At 42.4% G+C, this 21,881-nt stretch overlaps 1 protein-coding gene across 2 annotated transcripts; it reads left to right on the top strand.

Moving 5' to 3' along the window:
* The first annotated feature begins 1,403 nt into the window (after positions 1-1,403).
* On the top strand, positions 1,404-21,496 carry LOC139344540 (gap junction delta-2 protein-like). 2 transcript variants are annotated; one of them, XM_070982811.1, is made up of 3 exons: positions 1,404-3,210; positions 4,957-5,013; positions 19,035-21,496. In XM_070982811.1, exons 1-3 carry the CDS (start codon positions 3,140-3,142, stop codon positions 19,897-19,899), a joined length of 993 nt encoding a protein of 330 aa, XP_070838912.1. In that variant the 5' UTR covers positions 1,404-3,139; the 3' UTR covers positions 19,900-21,496. The 2 variants fall into 2 exon arrangements, with proteins under 2 accessions (XP_070838912.1, XP_070838913.1); XM_070982812.1 differs by lacking the exon at positions 4,957-5,013 and having other exon boundaries at positions 1,408-3,210.
* Positions 21,497-21,881: the final 385 nt, after the last annotated feature.

Raw genomic sequence — 21,881 nt, 5'->3', positions numbered from 1 at the left:
TCTAGTGGTGGAAACACACATTTTGCTTTTTCCTACATTTGGATAACAAGTATTACACTAATATGAATTCATTTGTGTTATCACTGATGTAAATTTATATATGATGATGCGTTCAAGTGTGTGAGTACAGTATGTGTGTTTATGCATGCTTGAAGTGGCTGTTCTAGGTCACTGAAGACACACCTGCGCCTCTCTCTCACTCATGTGCCATCCAGCTCTGTACTCTTTTCTCGGTGCGCCGACCGGCTGATGCCAGCGCTTCAGCTCCTCTGTTTGCGACCCAAGCCTTGCCAAACTAGAGCCATCACTCTCTGCTGCCTGCCTCCCCTCCCTGCTCTCCTCGACAGCACTCCTACATCATATGTCCTTGGTAAGGGAAAGACCCTAAGTCCCCACTCTGAAGATGCTGATCTAACAAAATCCTCCTTTGCTCCCTGTCTCCCCCACTCAGTCTCTCTCTCTCTCTCTCTCTCTCTCTCTCACACACACACACACACACACACATACACACACACACACACACACGCAGAGGGATTTTGCGATCTATTTTCTTGTGTTTGCATGCACACAGCAAGATAGATTGATTACTAATGCACTGTAGAGGTTGTTGTGTACGGGCTGTGATCATGAATTTGCTCACCTCACTGCTGTTTTCAGGAATATAACAGCACAAGATTTGAAGGTGTTAAGGTGGTATCAATTTTTCCAAAGCAGCCTGGAGGCATGCTCCTTATTCTGCAACAAATAAGCTGTCAACTAGAAAAGCACATCATCCAAAATCAAAGACGCGTAACTAAAGGAAAGCACAGCACAAATGAATTGAACTTGTCACCTCAAGCCATGACTTCATTCTGGTGTGCTGGTCTCATGTCATGCCACTGCATCATTTACTTCTGCAAAACTTGACTCAGTCATCTTGATGGGAAAGACCTTGCTATGACTCACATCTTAGAAGATGAAACAACTTATGATTTGTGTCTCTCTTTCAGTGTCTCTTAGATGAACATACACGCGTGTGCTGCATAAGTGTGTGAGCACATTAATAACATGCCATACATCTGCCTGAATCTGTGTGCGTAATGGAGGGAGACCATCCCATTCCCACATCACCTTAATATAAATCTAATGAATGCAGCTTTCAATGTCACAGCAAAGTACAATACGCTGCTCATCTCTCCTGTGAGGGAGCGAGTGCATGGGGGCTGTAATGGAGGAGGGGGGAAATGGACAGAATGAGGAACACAAAGAGAAGAAGAGGAGAGAGGAACCGCAGAAAGGGCACGAGGGTTGGGTCAGGGTAAAATAGGTGTGTTGTCACTCCCAGGATGGTAAGATGGAGAGAGGGAGGAGATAGATGGGGATGGGTTGGAGCAGAGACTCAATTCTCCTGTAATCCTCCTCCTGGAAGCACGGGCTGGATGATGTATGACAGAGAGTGAGAAAAGAGAGGAAGAGAGCATTTGAGGAGCCTGGGAAACACCGCTGAGCTTCCAGACTGGAACAAAGGATTGCAGTGAAGACAGGGCAGAAGGCACGGCTAGATCCCTCCTTTTCTGTGCAACCTCAGGCAGGAACAGACACAGCAGTACGGTGGGAGGCATTCTTGCAAGCATAAGTGAAGCAGCGATCAGGGTAGCAATCCAAGCACATTTACCAGAGGACGGAGGGAGGGAGGGAGGGAGGGAGGGAAGGAGGGAGAGGGAGGAGAGAGAACAGATCTATGAGAGGAAGAGGAGGAGGAGGGGGGTGGTATTGCATGCTCACAGAGTGTGACAGAGATAGAGCGGTTTCACGAGCGAGAAAGAGACAGAGAGACAGAGAGGGAGAGCACAGAGCAGAGATGGGGACTGAACACTGAGATAGAGGTAGTTGGCAAGACTGAGATCTGCACACAAACGTGAGCAAAGGAGGGGAAGGAGGAAGAGCGTGGAGGTTGAAGGAGAGCAGGAGGAGGGGGAGAGAGGGATGCAAGATGATGGAGCCCAGAAATAGGCTTCACAGGACAGCTTTTCATCCCTGCTCTCTGCGACAGACATGACTCTGGGCACTGGACTGTGCTGAAATTAGCCAGGGGGACAACACAGGACAGCAGGTCTGCAGCGCACTGCCTTGGTTCAGCCTCACTGGATGCAGCAAGGCAGCTGATTTATTACTGAGGGGCTGGGTGGCAGCGTGTTTGCGTGTGCAGCTCCAAGAGTGTGTGTGTGTGTGTGTGTGTGTGTGTGTGTGTGTGCACGCAGGTTTTTATGGGTCCTTGTAGTGCTCGGAGCTGTGGGAGCGACCATTCCTCCAGTCATAAAATGACATTCAGCAGGCAGGAGCTTTGTGTGCTGGTGTGGATCTGCAGTCCTCAATAGGAAGTGGAAGAGTGGAATTCAAAGCTGTCCTCGAGTGCAAGTGTGTGTGTGTTTCCAGTGCTGTTCGCTGAGGTGAGCCAAGGAGGATCAGCTATATGCAGTGTGTGTGTTTAGGTTAAAGTAGCAAGGGTGCTGCAAAGGCAAAGATCCTACACAATGCAAGGACGAGTGCAGAGCAGCACCGATGGCAGGCAGTGCAGGTAAAGTACAAGGAGTGCCCTGGGGGTAGGGTGGAGGACAAAGGCAGGGACAGAGGAGGAAGGGGAAGAGGAGGAAACAGCACGGGGACGGAGAGAGGCAAGTGGAAAAGAGAGGGTGATCATGGCTGTCATGCAGTGAGCTATAGCATATGCTGTAGTGCAGAGCAGAGTGGTGCGGCAGGGGGAGGACAAGCATCAGTGCACAGGGGAGGGGGAGAAGGGAAGAGGCTGAGGGAGAGGGGGGGGGGAGGCAGTCAGCTCAGCACCTCTCCACCACCAGGAAGAGAAGCACAGCGGGACAGGCCCAGGAGAAGACACTCACACACACAGTCAAAGACGCACTGACGAGAGGCCAGGTCAACGTGTAGAGGTCAAAAAGGGAGCTGGTGCGGGACGGGGGTCGGGTGAACCCCCGCTGGCCCACAGGTCCACAAGAGCGCAGGCCTGTCCTGGGAAAAAGAAGAAGAAGACGAAGAAGAAGAAGAAGAAGCAGAAGCAGAAGAAGAAGGAGTCCGCCAGAGAAAGAGGGGTCGTTCCCCCAAGTCCTGTTTCTTCTGACAGCGCTGCCACTTTTCCATCACCATGGGAGAATGGACCATTTTGGAGAGGCTGCTGGAGGCGGCTGTCCAGCAGCACTCTACCATGATCGGAAGGTAAGACACTGATCCATTTAGTGAGTTTTGTTTTGTTTTGTGTCTGTGGTTTTGTTTAGACTGTTGAGCTGAGTGATTTTACGTACAGTACATGTTATTCTGTATATACCAGTTGATGGTAACCCTATAGACACCCCCCTCCTCAGGCTTGTCCCAGTGCTCTCCTCTGTTCTACAGTCCCCCACAGTCATCACTGCCTCCCCCGTCCATTCCTCCTCCCTGCTCTCCTCACCCTTATCCTCCACACTCAACATGAGTTAAGGGATAAACTAATTGCACATAATCAATAGCAGGCTTTACTGGGCATTATAGTTAATTCAGAGAGGTTCCTGTGTTGATACTACCTAATAGCCTCACTATTGATAGATAACGCTTGATGCTGTTGGCCACAGACCAATAGGACAGAAGGAGGAGAGGGGAGTGGGAGTGAGAGGAGAGCAGAGGTGCGGAAGATGAAAGGATGGTGAGCAAGCAGGTGTGGAAGGTAGAATCAAAGGGGGAGTAAATGGCTCTGAACTCTGTCTGAACTTGAGACAGAAAATGAAAAAACAAAGCAAGTTCATGCAGTTTGTTCATTTCGGCAGACACGTCTTAGTGAAAGTCTGATTGGACCATTTCTCATACTTTGTGTGAAAATGGTTCGTGGTGGAGGGTTGAACAGATGAGCTTTTAGTTTGATTAGCAGTGGAGACATGCCATGGAGACATGCTGTAAAATCTGTGTGAAAAATGTGCTCCACATCATCTCTGTGTGGGATTAATTAAATGCAAAAGTGGAATTTTCCACCCATTAAACACAATCCAAATGTCACACTGGGATTCTCATTTGGAGAAGTGAAGAGTCAAAGTGGTTTAGCCTGGAAACCTAGATGTATGGATTTGTGATTTGAAAATTAACTTTCAGAAAATAAAGCAAAGCCACAAAGACTGCGAATTTGACTGCACCGCTGTGCTCATTAACCTGGACCTCAGGCAGTCCGCATCAAGGGCATGGCCTCACCTTCTCTCTGCTCCAGTGGCTTTTTCTAAGTGTGTGTGTGGGTGTATGTGTCTTGCTCTGGGTGCAAGTGAAAGGAGTGAGAATTGCCTTGTGCCTTTAGTGCACTGTGCACAGAGCCGTTACGCTGTATCCTTCAAAATCAGCGACACTGTAGCCGCATCAAAACGACAGAGATGATGTGAGCTGCATTATACCAGAACTTCTATTGATTAGGGATCTGAAACCATGTGCGATGAAGATTTTCCTTCCAACCAAACACTACACCAAGTCATTTCAGTGAGCTCTTCCTCTGTGGTTGAAAGTGCCTAAATCAGTGAAATCACCTGGTCTAGTCCTCAGATGGAATGAAAACCTGCATAGTCGAGCATGTTGACTTGATTTAAAGATGCATTAAGCAATTATTTGTACCATTTAATTATGACTCCCTCCTGCTTATGGGATTAGTAGTATTGCTGGTATCAGTGAGAATCTCACTTTGAAGCTCTATCCAGCTTTCAGCCATTTTCAGCTCATTGTTTTGGCTTCCGGAGCAACAAAACCAAAACAATGTCGGCTTGTGTATGACCGTTGGCAGCGAAAACAAGCTAACTGTATGCTAACTGCCCAGCGTTAAATGGCAAAGAGCCGAAGTAACTGGTGAAGAAACTTGAACGTTAAGTAAGCCAGAAAGAGACAGATATTTTTCTCGTGAGCTGGAAGACCAAACAAGGGCTAAACGCCAGTGAATACTGGGATTACATTCAACAGGTGGCCAGACAAAGGAGACCAAAGGGATGTCCGTGTTGCTCTGTTTCTGCTGGATTTGTAAGTAGGCAACTGTTTGCTAACATGTTAGCCATAACAACTTCATAAGCTAATTGCTAACTGTTGTGAACTTGTTCTGGAGTCTTTCCGCCCCCTAGTGGTCAAAAATCACTTAATGCAGCTTTAAAATCCAGTCCTGGCAGCTGAATCAGTGATCCCCTGTGAGCACAGGGGACAAAGAATGCTGAAAATTAATCTTTGGATGATTCATTGACTGTAAGCCACCTACAGTTTTTCAGAGGCACAGAAGCAACTCTCAATTTGTCTGCTACCTCTTTCAAAAGTTATAATGAACACTCTGATGATGTAATGGCTTCCCATGCTTAATTTGAGCTATTTGTTGATCATGCACTTCACTGGTTGAATATTAATAAGGGTTCCCTAAATGCTTAAAATGCATTAAGTAAAATGAGCGGTGCCTTCTCAATTTAGAATAGTCCAGAGCACCAGTTTTTGTTCTCTATATGGTAGAATCCTATAGATGAATTACCCGTTGTGTTGAAATATCCCAAATAACATGAAATTTGAGAGTTAAATGATACTATGAAGAAGTAAAAAAAAAAATCCCTCGTACAGCAGGCCCTAAGTAGTTTGTGCAATACACATCAGCTATGTGCTACTGTGCTGAATACAGTGAAATGCTCTGTAAATGATCCCTATGTGTTTTGTCTTCCCTCAGACTGTGTTTGTCCTACAAGGCTCTCTAGTTGACCCTAGGGCATTAACTGTAACATTAGCTGCTTTCCATTGAGGTTCCCTCCTTCTACTCTGCTTGTCTATACTATGCAAGTCAAGAAAGATTGTCCTTGGATTCACATTGTACAGTATTTCGTGAGTTTTTAGGCTGTAGGTCCCTGAATTTCTTTTTACCCTTGCTAAGTCGAGTTTAATGTTGTCCCTGTTAGCCAGCTTGTTTGCAGGATAAAATTTAGTGGAGAATGCGTATAGGGTTTGGTGGACAGAGGGATCCTGGGTTAGGGTGTAGCAACTTTTTGGTCTGGATCTTGGCTTTTGACAGACTCACAGGCATTTTTAGACATTAGACATGCCTAGATAATGTTAGCAATAACACAAAAAATATTAAAGATAAAGACATGATTTGTAATCTTAAGCATGTGTCTGCATGGTCAGGAAATTAATGACACTTAACATTTAAATGATCAGAATGATGTTTTTGGATGTACCAGCAAGTTGGAGAATTGTTCACCACTGGCACAATTTTGTGCTGTAAAGATGCCTCCTAGATTGTTAATGAGCAACTCCACACTAAATCACGTCTGGAGTCAAAATTGTTGCACTGACCTCTACGGGTTGAAAGGTTCAAGTCTGTTGCACCACTGACCACACCCAACAGCACAGTTGGGTGTGGTCCGGTGTGGTCTGTTGCACTTGTGAACACAACCAACTGTGATATAGTGTTGCACTGTTGTGCATTGTGAAGTCCTGCACTTCACTGGGTGTGGCCCGGAGCATGCAGCAACTGCTAGATGGCATCACATGTAGGATGTTCAGCCTATGTGTAGTTTTTATTTGACAGAGTTTGCATGTGTGCGCTTGCAGTTCATAGGATGCAGTTCCAAAGTACAGAACAGTGATGTCTCCCCAAGGCTGAAAAGTCTCCCCTGCATTAAAACTTTGGAACATGGTTGCATGTCAGTCATCTGTTTGAGTGCCAGCCCTCTCTCTTGCAATGTGAGGATGTAGTTCCACCATGAGACACTGTCAGATAGCATTGTCGGATGTCTAGACTGTCTAATCCAGCTACAATTAAGCTGTTTCTTAATTGTAGGTTTTAAGCTAACCTATGCCCCGGCATAGGATAGATAATTAGCCTAGGCATACATAACAGTGTTAAATATAGAAACGGACCAACTCTCCGCAGTGGCATAGGTTAGCTTAATTATGGTCTTTGAAAGAGACAGACAATTGAGAGTTGCTTCTGTGCCTCTGACTAACCACAGGTAGCTTGCATAATATGACTCATTCAAAGATTAATGTTGTGTATTGTGATTTCCATATGCCTGACTTCTAACTGGGCAATGTACAGTGTGTGCATGGATAACCAATGACTGTAATCATGATTACACAGTGAAAGAAATCATTGTCAAGGCTGCATTAACCTCATTCTCTCACCAAAACCAAATTTACTGTATATTCACAGTTATAATGACCCTGGGGCTTTCAGCATTAGATAACTGACAGTTTCAGTATGGCCTGTAAAGTGTCTCAGTGTATCTCACTCAATGTGTTAATTAAGGAAATTAATTACGTTTTTGCTCTGGATGGGCAGAGATTGCCTGCAAACAGGTGAAGACACAACCAGGGCTACAGATATACTTGATAAATATAATGGAAAAACAACCTCACAAAGGGTTTTGGGCTAATTTGGTCAAAATTTGTGGTGCGATTACTTCCTACAAATATGTCTTTGGAGAGACTGTTTTGTCTGACTTTCAAAGCATCATGTTGATACACAGCAACTACAGATGATCATGCTTACTAGAGACTTCTTCATGACAAGACATTTCTGTGTTGATATGCCGATGATACACTAGTGTGTTCGTGTAAAATATAACACCAGCAGCCTTGATAATGTTTGCAGTTGTTTATATATCTATCTGAAAATGCTGTACACACAATGATTAATTTACACAGACATGCATTTACACAATTCTGTAAATCAGAGATTTGCTGGCAGGTCTGGTGTAGCACTTCACAACAGAATCATGTACAAATAACCAAGTTTCTGCAATTAAAAATGTCACATTAGTTATTGGTTTACTTTTCCTTTCACCTTCTTTATTATTCTTGCTTATCAGGCTGACATTTAAACACCTTGACAATATGTACATTCTCATGCAAATAGGACATGTTTAATCCAGTGGGACAAACAGCTGCGTGTATGCTTTGCCATCCTGCCAGAATTTGTCCACACAAAACTGCAAACAGTTGAATGTGGGGAGTATTTGTTTAACACCTCAGGCCATCCCGTCGTGTGTATTTGCTGGACTGGATCAGCTTATTCCATGTGAGATGTCATTTTTCCTTCTAGATATAGTTGCGTACATGACTGGGACTGCCCTAAACACAGTATATAAAAGCCCAAATTTTCTGCCATGTACATTTTATGTGACATTTAAACATAAGTCTGTGATGCATTCCTCTACTTAAGAGCCATAAATGTGCAATATACAGGGTTAGGGTTAGGGTTAGGGTTAGGGTTGTAAAACAAATGTGTCCTACTGTGGGAGGTTGAAGCTTTTGGGTTTGAGTTTTATACCTTGCAGGTAGGAAAGGAGAAAGGAGATGTGTTGATGAATCTTCCCCTACACTGCAATGCTGTAGTGAGGTCAGTGCCAAAGACAAGTAGAGGGAAAAAAGAGGTAGAGATAATGGAGGAACTAGAGTGATGTAAGGAAGATAAAATAATAAAGGTTGCCGGATGGAGGAGAGGATGTGAGCTGCAGAGGCAGAACAAAAAGGGTAACGGGAGACAGAGGAAGGAGGAAGGAAGTTTTCCCTCTGCAGAGGTTCACTGTTGAGAATCTGTGTCAGAGCTGCTGACTGACCCTGCTGCTGAGGAAACAGTGTGCACACACAAACTGCGTCCTCTGCATTGATGAGGATTTCTAAAAATACTCAAGACCTCTGCTTTCATTAATTTCACATTCATCTGAATGTAATGTTCTTACTGTAGCACTTGTCACAGGTGAGGTCCCTGCAATCCGGAGAGAAATTACATGCAGTATTCACCATCTATGCAAACACAGCGATGCAGGTTTGGCTGAATAAACTGCAGCCTTAATAAGAGGCAGAAGCTGTCTGTAATTGAAGCAAATGGACCCACTGTGTATTTTGCATTACTGTACATTTCATACATTGAATTTGAGTCTGAATAAAAGTTCTTTTGAGAAGAGAATTTGGTTCATATTTCATTTATGCACTCTATAGTAAACTTCTGTATCCATTTACCTTTTATTTGCTTTTTAGCTATTATTTCACATCTATCACTCCCCACTATAAATACTATAAATACATGTCAAGGCATTCATTAAAAATTTATGCAGATTTTACCAGCCTTTTAATGTAATGGACAAAGTGGTGTATGAAATACCTTGTTGCTCTGCAACTCTGTTTATATGGTAAAAAACAAAACAAAACCCAGCACTTTAGTGGATGGTCTTGAAAGGTTTGATGAAACCAAATATATATTGCCATCCTTGTTGTCTCTAAAAGCAAAATAGGGTCTGCCTCCTCACCCCTAAATTCTGCACTTCTGTAGCTTTGGTGCACGTATTTGTGTTCTCTAAATAGGTCAGGATATCCACAGGAAGGAGGTACCCTACTTTAAGAAGGGCACCCTACTTCTCCCAAAATAATTTGAGATGTAGGAAAGCTTTGCTTTAATTGAGGGCATCGTTCTGTCTAATAGTGGACCAGGATATATTTCATGTATCATTAATAACAGGCGTGCGGGATAAAATCTATACCATCTGGGAAGATTGTGCTGCAAAGAAAAACAGTGGAAGCAATATTTCAGCCTTTGACAGGATTAGTAATCCATCATCCTGTGGCAAGGAGCGGGAATGTCTTTCAAATTAAACCATTTTTCTGCACATCTAGAGTTGTCATTAGTTTATTTGTGCAGCAATCCCCGATGTTGAATGCTATCGATTATACTGTTCGACAGGGGGATTTTGCCAGTAAAGCTGAGTTCAGCTTCCATTCAGCGCAGGCTATTATTCATTTCAGCAACACATCGATGGTGTGCGTATGAGCTTTACCGGGCGTATAATGTTTCCCTATACGTAGCCAAAGTGTTCTTAATAGCAGCGATTTTCTCACAAGTGTGAGAATTCCTTAATTGGGTTTCAGAACTTGTTACAGGCTGTGAGCCCACTGTTAGATAACAAAAACCCTGAAAAAGCCAGAAGTGAGACCGTTGTTATGTTCCTTCAGTATTTACTGTATTTATATTAAGGGGCATCAGTTTTTGATCATAGAGGCAGCTGCAAGTAGGCTGCACTGGGATTGGATTGTAAACAGGTGTAATTTGCAATAAAGATGTATCCAACAAATATCAATGTGTTAGTCTTAGAAATTTATGATAACCCTGTCTGCATATTGAGTTATTGAATATTTAAGATATAGCGCAGTCAAACTTTGATGATCTGTGCGTTTGTTGTAATTGACTAATAGATCCATGTATCAGAGAGTCAAATGCACTGATTAATATGAACTTTATTTAATTCAGATTAAAATACAGAGAATGTAAGGCAAGTTATCGATTACATTTTCCTTAATTTTGTATTCAAATGAAAAAAAAATCTATTTCAAATTGACATAGTAGTTCATTAATGTGCACTTTTAATTACAAACAGTTGTCCTCATCATGTTAGTGCATGACTACAGTAAGGTCTTACATGAAGGAAGTGCAGTATTTACAGTTGCCTGAATGTATTTTTTCTATCAGTGACGCATGTTTTCTTTACAGTGTGGTTTGGTTTGTAGTGTACATTAAAAGATCCCTGATTGACATTTGCACTGCGTCACTCCACATGAAGAGAGAAAAGCAGGCTGGGTGGCAAATTAAATGAAAGTTATGATGGAATTAAAAGTATCAAACTCAGTTTATGGTGCAACGCAGCAATTCACAGCCAGGAAGGAAGTTTTAGGAACAATTATCAGTGACAGCCAGGCGGCATCACGTTGGCGGAAATATGAATAATCTGCCAGGATGTTTGCAAAAGCCACAAGGACAAGCAGGTGTTGTTAAACAGAGCTGGTTGTCTTAAGTGATGTTCACTCTCGGATTAAGACAAACTTCAGTCAGCTCTGGATGTTTTTGCATGAATCTGCATGTCATTACAGCAGCAACAACACAGCTTACCTTCCCTCTACTGTGGGTCATGCTGCAGAAATAATCATTTTTAAGTCAATCAATGATTCATAGTAATCAACCCTTGGCGAGTCAGCAGTTCTTTAGTGTCTTTTAGCTCATTGTTTTGGTTTGACAGCCCGCCACTTTTCTGTTTTGATTCGCTCTTCATCAGCACTTATCGAGCAGGAAGCTGTTCTGTACACTTCCTGTCCAGACCCAAGTGACAGACAGACAAAGTAAATGGTTAGCTGGTGAATACAGTTTAGAACACAGTTTGTGGAGGACAAAAAGTGAGCTAAAAGGAAGGTGAATGTTGGAGTTCCGTTTGTCATGTTTCATGAAACAGCAGTCCAGTTAATGCTTATGTTGCTCTGCGTTTGCTGAATGTGTAAATAGGCAACGGTTGGATAACACGCTCACCAGACCAGCTTTATAAGGTGATTATATGTCAGTGTTATGTTTACAGCTTGGCCCCTTATAGCCCCCGGCAAAAAATGATTAATAGTGCTTCTAAGCTACACAAGTAACTGTACTGCTTCACAGTTTTATTGAAAGCCTCACTCCTTCACAAACCAATCACACTGTCAAATCAGCATTTGTATGCACACGAGCTCCTGCAGCCTGTTACACCAGCTGAGTGTAAGTTCAAACTTAGCCCGCTTAAAACATAAACTATTATTTTGTTGTTATTTCTGTATTATTGAAATGAAAGCTGCTGCATAGATACGCTATAACATAATTCTAAGTGACAAACAGTTACATGGGGTAGAAGTAAATCAGTGTCACAGAATTCTGCTCACTGATGGTAAAACAGCAGTTTTACATTATGGGTTTTTTTTTCATTAATTACATGCCATCGTGCAACATAATACTCCAGTAGAGACCTACAGTAATGTAGCTACTGACTACAATGTGCTACAATTAGTACAAAACGTTAATATTGTCTGAGAAATTAGGGAATTGAATTGCTGATAAACTCTTCAGCTGTGAAATGAAAACACCAATATGTGAAATTTGTGGCTGCTGTCATTAATTCTTGAGCAAAGATCTACTTCATTTATTGCTCGTATTGAAGACTTTTTCTTATTCTCAGCTGAAATAGTCTAATTTTCCAAACTGGTGTGAAATCAGTTTTATTTTTTAGTGTCATAACATGAAAATCGATCAACCAGGTACTGAATGCGACACAGTAGTTGCTTTTCTTTAATCATTTGTTACAGAATTACTGAAATAGTATCTTAATTGATATCTGACATATTGCACAAACAATACATTGTGATATGAGCAGATTTCTTGAGAAGCTTCTTTCATAACAAAAACAACTATAAACATTTCATGTTCACGTCAGGTCAGATTTCTTTCTACATCCTTGAATCCTCCATCTTTCACTCTGTTCTACACAAGCTGGCCAAGTGGGGCAATGCCTAGTCAGCCGAGTCAGTGACCATTATGACTGAGGAGGTGAAGCCATGCCATGTCGGCCCCATGTGCTTCTGGTTAACTGCTAGCTATATGAATACATTAAGAAATGTGAAAACTGCACAGGCAGACTGATACACTTATTTCCTTTAGAATCAAATTATATTTATGAGAGCAGTTTTGCACTCTTTAAAGCCCACATCATGCAACTTGTTAATGTCTTAATAAATCCACAACAGCCCCAGCAGTGAGGTTATTTCCAGTTAGCCACAACTGGAAAATGCAGATGTTTCCTATAAAAAGGTTTGTAGCACATCTGCCAGGGAGCTGAGGAACATGTAATGTGTATTCTCATAAATTCAGGTGGCTTCCACTGACACTCATCCTTGCATCATATAAGCTCATCTGACAAATCTGTGCTCAGTTTGCTGCGCTGCCACTGTGATAGAAAGGCATTGGGGGAAATCTACCTTAAAACTCTGACAAAAATGCTGCAGCTTGAATTTCTGGACCCTTTGCTGTTGTTCTTTTGCTTTCTAACAGATAACTTGGCAAATATGATGTAAAAGCACAGTAGAACACAGCTCCGGTTAATCTTAAAAAAAATGTCAACTCTGTAAACAGGACATATTGGGCTTTGTTATCGGTCCGTTAGAATCAAAGAGAAAGGGATTTTCTCTTGTCTCAGCATTAACTATCCTCATTGCAGGGCTGGCAGAGATGCAGCTGACACTTGTCCTCATAAGACCAGATTGCAGCGCAGCCAAATCCCTTCACTTGAAAATATATTTCCTGCAGCTCCACCTAAAATAAAGGTGCCTGCAAACACATTTGTCTAAAACTTTGTATTTGACTTTGAATTTAAACTCATCCTCTGCTTTTATTTTTATATTTGTGTTGATTATGTCGAGCCTGTCATTGCGCCAAACACTATATAGCCGCAGTGTGATTTATGGAGTATTCTTAGATCGCATATTGATGCAATCAGCAGAATGTGCTGGAACCAAAGGGAAATGCTGATACCATTCATCTGACGGTTTTTAACTTTCAGATTATTTTAGAGAGAAATAATATTGCATAATGTTCGCCTCCCTTAGCTTGAATTGAGATGAAAAGATCATTTTTATGATGAAAGGGTAATTCTGGATGGCTTATTAAAGACAAACGGGACGGAGGAAGGCTGCATCTGGTGTGCACTGCATCATCACCACGCATGGTTAGGCTGCACAGTGACTTAATAGAAAAGTTGTCTGTGGAATATCTTCAAACATAATATCCTCCCGCTTTGGGCGATGGTTGTGTTTCCCATTTGTTTCAGCATCGGAGGTTTGCTTAAAAAAAAAAAAAAGGAACCTTTTGCATCTGAAGATTTCAGCAATTTCTGCTATTTTAATCTGAAGGTATCATCGTAATTCAAATCCAGTTAAAGTCTATCTCAGCCGAGGTATAATTGATGCAGTTACCTGTAGAGTCTCCCCCAATTAACTTTCTCTGTTTCCTCCTCTATTCCTGAAAAGCAGCTGGAAGCCATTTCCTTCAGAGTTGTTGAATTAGCGAGTGAGATAATCACATGTCTACACGTTGACTCTGTGTTGTGGTGCAAAGGGAGCGAAATAAAAGGCCTTTATGATTTTGGACTAAAATCACAAGCCATTTATTTTTTATACTCTCAGTAAAATATCACTGATATGTATTTTTAAGAGGAGGTTAGAAGCAAGTGAACCACTGCAGCTGAAGGCACAAGAGTTTAGCTTATATTAATGTATTCGTCACACCGACTCGCAGAGGTACCGCAGGCAGTCGTGCACGTCTGCCAGATATGTGGGCAAGACCTAAAACTATTAAAACAGTTTGAGAGGGGAATAGTGGATGAGGGGCGGGTGGAAAGAAATGTCTGCACTCTGATAATTAAGCTGCCTAATTTCTATGCCTGGTAAGGTCTTTATTCATTATGTGCTGCCATCAGCAATCAGTGGAGCTTATTATTGAGGGTGTATGGGCAGGAAGAATATTTTTACTCAGGGTCCCTCTGCAGATAACACTGCACTTCACCAAGACTGTCTGTGTACCCACAGTTCATGTGCAGATATACACATTTACATGTTTGCTACTCTTGACTCATGTACAGGAAAGGGTCATTTATATATGCAATATATGTATGTGCGTGTGAGGTGTGTGTGTGTGTGTGTGTGTGTGTGTGTGTGTGTGTGTGTGTGTGTGTGTGTGTGTGTGTGTGTGTTTACCAATCCATCTGCTGCTGCACTCGAGGCAATTGTTGTCCCTGGAGGCTGGCGGCAGCAGCTGCTGTATGAGTGAACGTATGTGTGTGTGTGTGTGTGTGTGTGTGTGTGTGTGTGTGTGTGTGTGTGTGTGTGTGTGTGTGTGTGTGTGCGAAAGCCTCTGGGAAAGACAGAGTCTGCACGTCCAGCCGACACACCAGCTGACGAGCAGCTTTACCATACACACAATCTTACAGGTCAGTCAGCTGCCTACAGATCAGTTTGTATAGATTCCCTGCAGTGAAGTATCACGTCCTTAACGACCTTCGTGTTAGCTGGTCTGTGCAACCAGCTATCAGTGATGCAGCACGAGAAAATGAAAATTGTCACACGTGAGCCCGATCCAGGAATACAGACAGATTCAATCTTATTAAATTTCTGGCACAGGGTTTGGGGTTTAGAAAGTCTCCAAAAATGTGATGATTAGTTTTTGCTGAAGGAGGGTCCTCTGGGAAGTGAGCAGCTTAATGAGAGGATGAGGGATGACTGGTAGGAACTATTGGTTAAAGAAACCATGTGATAGAAAACCTGAAAATAGCACCTTTTCTTTTTAATGTATTTCTTTTCGAATTAACTCAGCGAGAGGCTTTAATTTTATATTCTGTCCTCAGGTTTGAGTCGCTAAAAATATGTCAAATCCTTTTCATCATTTATGGTGGATATTGAATATTCTGCAGGTTCAGGCATCTGAGCTGTCCTGCCCAATCTGCTCTAACGCATAGTATTGGCTCGTTACTCTGCAGGACTTAAAACACTGATGTTTGCAGATAACCTTCGTCCACTGCATTCTGCTAATGCAGCAATCTGCCCCGTGCTGATTATCCTGTTATCCAGCAATAGAGCGCACACACACAAACACACACGCAGACCTGCAAACACACACAGCACAACACTCAATACTTGCGATGGCTTGACAGTTTTTTTAACAACATAAAAATGCCCAATAAACAAGTTGGACTGAAGTACTGAATTTCTGCAGTACAGTACTTAAGAAAAGTCTCACTGAGGTGATCAAAGCTGCACTGACAAAACTGTAGAACATTTCAGGACGACAGAAAAGCTTTATCCCTTGTTGTCCACATCATCTGCATTCACGAAATCCTCAGCAACTCATACATTAAGAAGATTAGCACAAAACCAGCTTTATTTAACAGACTTTTGCTTTCAGGTGGATGCAAATACATGGCAAGAAATGAACCTGTACAAGCAACATGCCTCTTGCTCATCCTTATTAGCAGTCTAGATATGTTGTTAATCTCCTCTGTCACAATCATTTATACAAATTAGATAAGAGAAATTGGATTTATATCTACCTAATTAACTTGGTACACTGGGGGGCAGATGTCCATATGTTGAAGTAAAATGTCACATTTTGGACTTTATGAGTTGATGATGAGGGTCCAGATACATCATTACTTTGGGTCTGTGTGAAGCTATGCATCACAATGAATCCTGGGGGCTCATGTAGGGAGGAGACCCAGGTTCAGTCCGCTCACCCTCAGTAGTGTCCAGCCCTCTGCAGTCTGTCTGAGCATGTTTATTTATAGTAACTTAACTTTCTTTTTACGTCACGTAGAGACAAACTGAGCAGTTGAAAGTGCTGATTTGGGGCTTTCACTTCACACAGTATCTCTTTTATGCCTCTCAACCACAAAACATTTTCAAAATAAAAAATAAAACTGTGAATTAATAATAATTTCAGTGATTTACAGGCATAGACTGTCAGTGAAAAGGGAACAAAAACAAATTGGGATAACATCACTTTCCACGTAAATAGACAGCTATAATTTACTTTCTTATGTTTTCTGCCTGCATTTGTGCTGTGATTGAATGATTATCAGAAGATTTGTCATTTTTCTTGTATTTTGCATTCCTGGAAGCTTTATACATCTAATTCCATCAAAACATCAACATGGTGTGAAACAAAGACAAAAACAAATGCATAGAAAGTCTGCAAAAATTAAGCAAAATGAACCAGGATTCTTGAAGGTGCAGGCTGCCAATGAAGAGTTTCCTGTGGATTGCAAACTGGTTATACAAAGGTGTTGTATGCATTTTAATTGTGCAGAGATTCCATACATGATCTATTGATAATAAAATCCATTCCCTCCGTTGAGTCTGAATTCGAAAAAATATTTGAGAGAAATGTCACTATGTCCAGTCTATGAGCTTGTGTCACTCTGGAGAAATGTGGATACCAGGCAGACATAGTGACATTTAGTAAATGCTATTAGGATGTAGTAATTATCACTGGCATAAGAGGAAGGAGACCTTGAATAAAAACAGAGAGTGAATGCAGACGTGCTGTTTCAATCCCTTTAAATCAACATCCAGATTCTCACACCGACACTGAACGTGAGCTAGTTTGATATTTATGTTATTTAAATGAATATTTGCATATAAATGAGCAGCGTCCAACACAGATTTCTATCTCAGCGAGCAGTATGCGTCAAATGACTCCTTGTGGTCCAGAGAACCATCAATATCAGCCCAGTGAAGGCAGATACGTCCGCCTCACAGCAAAGGATCAGAAAGTAACTGAATGTCTTCATAAATTCATAAATTATAGCTCAACCTGCATTGAACTTCTGGAAGACCAAAGGTGCAGAGAAGCTTTATTCCATTGTATTTCTGAACATACTGAAAGTCAGTGTAGCGTATACGTTCGCAGCTGCTCCGAGCACTGATGGCCGGACATGTTTGCCATTTTGCACAAGTCACACACATGGATGACTCTCCCTCTTTGTCTCTGCATCCTCATGTCTGTCTTTCTCACACAAACTAACATAGAGGCATGCACTCGCAGGTGGAGCAGGAACAGTCCTGCAGCGGCGTGCTGCTCTATTTTAAGTCTGTCGCACGCAAACACATGTAGGCCTCTACCTCTTACCTTCACCTCTGCTGTCGTGAGCTGTCACCTTGATCCCCTCATTCAAAGACATTTATTTTTTCTGTCCCCAAGGAGTATAACTTTTCAGATGTCTCTCATTATGTTAGTGCCGTGTATGTCCACACCCCTCTTCTCTCCCTCACCTTTCACTATTTTGCAGGTTGCTGTGGTAACTCGCCATGTAAGGCGGGTGTGGGCACTTTCACCTCATTAAAAAAATACACCGTGGAGTCTCATTTGGCATGTGGATAAAAACCACAGAACAAAAGCCAACTTTTCATGTGCATATTTAGATGCACAGAAATCATATCACCTTACATCACCTGAACTAAAGGCTACTGTCATACTGCCATTTATCCCTATTGTTCTAACTCACATGGGGCCAGCTCTCATCTATCTCTGTCCCTTTAGTTGCCTTGGGTGGCCCTCTTGTGCTTGGAAACAAGCTTTTATCTTTTTTCTTTTTTCAAACAATTGCCTCCCCCATGCAGGGAGCATGCACATCCACTGCACTGTGGCATAAATACCATGGAGCCCCATGATGTGCAGGCTTTCCTTGCTCATTAGAAAGAGCTGACAATGCAGCCCTAAAGCTCCAGTCCTCCTCTGCAGTGCCCATGCTGGATCGACACCACAAGATAACAGTACCGCACACAAGACTCTCAGAGGCCTTAAAAAGCAGCCGCACTGCACTCCAGATCCTCCAGCCCCTGGACACCTCTCTCTCTAACAGCAGTAATGCACTAATGATGCTCCATGGGAGCTGAATGGTTCAGCATATATAGTTCAGCACTCATTTGCTAATGATCAGCACTCATCATATGATCCTTGCTGTTTAAACAGACACATTCCTTAAAGCTCTGCAACCGCAACACTGTCTGGCCCATAATATGGTGCCTAATGCTGAGGTCACATGTACAGCAGTTTAATCAGGCAACAATAAATGGATGATGGAATACGATGAAAAGCAGGAATTAATATTGGGAAAAAATGCATTTTACATCACTGCTCCTCCAATCCATGCATAGCACTCACTGTTTAAGCATGTACGTGCAGTCACACACACTGATGTCCATGCACATCCTTGTTCCATTTCAGCTCTGCAGTGAAGCTGAGTGTGAAATCACCTGTATCAGTCTCTTATGATCAGTGAGCTCATGTGTGCATGCCATCTAGAGTGCAATACCACCATCCTACGGTGTTGTTTGTCACAGCAGCTGAGTGATAACATGTGCACACACTCACATTCATGCATGAACATCCCCACGCACACACAAACATGCATACTTAGGCACCTAGGAAGGGAAGGGGCTCATGCCTGAAAACTGTTTTCTTTCTGATGCTCTGAAATGACTTTAGGCTACCAGGTGAACATAAACAAAGCAACAGCTAGTCACCAGTTAGATTGTGTTGAACCAACAGTTAGAATCAATCTTAAACATACCTAAATATCTGAAACTCTGTGTATGAGCTCCTCACTAACTGATGTTCTCTGTCTCCTTTTCGACCCCTTCCCTTCCTGCCCTTTCTTTCTCCTTCTGTCTCTCTGCAGGATCCTGCTGACAGTGGTGGTGATTTTCCGTATTCTAATAGTAGGCATAGTGGGCGAGAAGGTGTACGAGGATGAGCAAATCATGTTCATCTGTAACACCATGCAGCCCGGCTGCAACCAGGCCTGTTATGACAAGGCCTTCCCCATCTCGCACATCCGCTACTGGGTCTTTCAGATCATCTTGGTGTGCACGCCCAGCCTGTGCTTCATCACATATTCTGTTCACCAGTCTGCTAAAGCACGTGACCGAAGCTACTCTCTCCTGCATCCTTACATGGATCACCATGGTCACGGTCACCACGGTCGCCATCATGACCATCACGCTCGCAAGCTCCACTCTCGCAACATCAACGGCATCCTGGTGCACCCTGACAGCAGTAAGGAGGATCACGACTGCCTGGAGGTAAAGGAGATCCCCAATGGGCCCCGGGGACTCCCTCAGACACACAAGAGCGCAAAAGTGCGACGGCAGGAAGGCATCTCCCGCTTCTATGTCATCCAGGTGGTGTTCCGCAACGCACTGGAGATCGGCTTCTTGGCCGGGCAGTACTTCCTGTACGGCTTCAATGTGCCAGGGATGTTTGAGTGCGATCGCTACCCATGTGTGAAGGAAGTGGAGTGTTACGTGTCTCGTCCCACAGAAAAGACCGTGTTTCTGGTCTTTATGTTTGCAGTGAGTGGCATATGTGTGCTGCTCAACCTGGCTGAGCTCAACCACCTTGGCTGGAGGAAGATAAAGACGGCCATTCGAGGGGTGCAGGCCCGAAGGAAGTCCATCTGTGAAGTGCGCAAGAAGGATGTTTCACACCTGTCCCAGGCCCCGAACCTGGGCAGGACCCAGTCCAGTGAGTCAGCCTACGTCTGACAGAGGCTTCTCTGCCTGGGGGCTCGAGGACCTCTTAAATTTTGGAGAAGAGCTTTTCCCTGGCCCAGGACCCCCAATCATTAGCGCACAAAACTCACCACTGCATTATTATTCAGGAGCACAGACAGACTCTGTGTAGTCATGATGAAGCATCAAGTCACAAAATAGAGTCTTTGACACTTCAAGAGACAAGAATCACCTTTGTAAAAAGGCAGCTGTGTTGCTGCAACAAAGCTTACACCTAAAGCTTACATGATGGAGAGTTCTGCTCTGCCTAGGTGACACTAGGTGCCTTCAAAGAACCCAACAGATCAAACTGAGCAATTACTAATGATATTAAAATACTGTAAAGATAGTCTGAGGTTGAATTATCTGAAGTTCTTCATTATTTGCCTTTGCTGTAGGTCAGAAATAATCCACTTATTTTCCAATTATGTGTGCATATGCAAGAGCTTAAGCGTGTGCATGCATACGCATGTGTGTGGGAAAAAAAGCCAATCTCTGACTTGAGTCAGAAAATTGAATGCTAAGCTAATCTGAACTACTGAGAAAGAGAGATAACGCTATTTCTCCTTGTCCATAATCTTCGAGTAAAGTCACTCGGCGGACAAACAAGCACCTTTTGAAACATGTTTGAAGAAACTTACACCAAGTCAAACCCAAAATCCAACAGCACTAAAGCTATTAGCGTAAACTGGAACACGGTGTCAGTGTATCAGGCTTTTTCTGAAAAATTGATACTATTCTTTATTTTCTATGTTGCATTAGGTGCCACTCAGACTGACATTGCCAGGGAGCATTTGTTCAAAGCGAGATACACGGTGCATTGAGGATGAGCTAGATTTACTTTCCAACACTGTGTTACGCACCGCAATGCTCCCAATGCCTGCAAGGCATGCTGTTTACTCTCATAAGCCGCTGAAAACAGTCAATAAAACTGTGCCACTGTTTCCACTTTGTTAAGTGTGATCGCTGTTTAAGGGGCTGAATGGAGTTATATAAAGATGTTTTTCAAATAAACAGGAAACTGTATTGTAGTCACAAATATTTTAACATGTAACCTCAAGCTTTTTTTCACAAGCAGATTTGGTGCCATATTTCAAAGTTACTGTACATAGAAGAGATATAATAATTACACTTAGCCTTTTCCCTATGTTGTACTGTATAGATGGGCTTCACGTGGATGGGGGAACATGGGTTTGGGTGGTAATGAAGATTAATCATAGATTGCCAGCTTTAACAATATGTATTATTAATGTGCTCTTTGTTAAGCCTTCACCCTCTAATGGAGACTATATGTTCTGAAAAGTGTTTTCCCCCTATGGACTTTGAAAAAGGCATGTTACTGAAGCATTACTAGAATGGATAGATTATGACATGTAACTTAAAAAGAGACTGTTTTATTTATTTGCATCCTGCTCCTGTGAAATGTAATCCTTAGCATGCATGAAGATGAAAAATATTAAAGAGATATGAAGATAGAATCCCGCTGTGGGAGTATTATAAGTGAATACCCGAAAGGCTCCAGAACTGAAGCAATAATAGTATATAGTATGTGAAAAAAAGAAAAACATGAATAAATTATTATGCAAACAGTGATTTTTGCCTGTGTTGTGTTTAACAAACAATTGATAATTACTGCTAGTACTACTGCTGCCATTTGACTTTTATCAGGATGCTGCGAGGTAAGGGTTAAATAACTGTATCACAGTTACACAAACTAAAGATATGCTACCACTACTGCCACTGCACTAAACTGTAAAGTGAAGGTCCTGCATTCAAAATGCAAAGAGCAGAGCACCAAAAAAATCATCAGTAAAATGTACCAGAAGCATCAAAAGTAAAAATGCTTGTTATTCAGGAAAATGTCCCCTGTGACTGTTAAATAATGTGTACGCAGCATTTTACAGTTTTAGCTCTTCACTGTGGAACACATTTTATCTACTTTACATACAGTTACACAATAGAAATGCATCACATTT

This window comes from Chaetodon trifascialis, chromosome 16 (assembly GCF_039877785.1).
Source record: "Chaetodon trifascialis isolate fChaTrf1 chromosome 16, fChaTrf1.hap1, whole genome shotgun sequence".
In the NCBI taxonomy this organism is placed as follows: Eukaryota; Metazoa; Chordata; class Actinopteri; order Chaetodontiformes; family Chaetodontidae; genus Chaetodon; species Chaetodon trifascialis.
The sequence above is the reverse complement of the archived record's forward strand: the minus strand, read 5'-3'. Positions and strand labels throughout refer to the sequence as shown.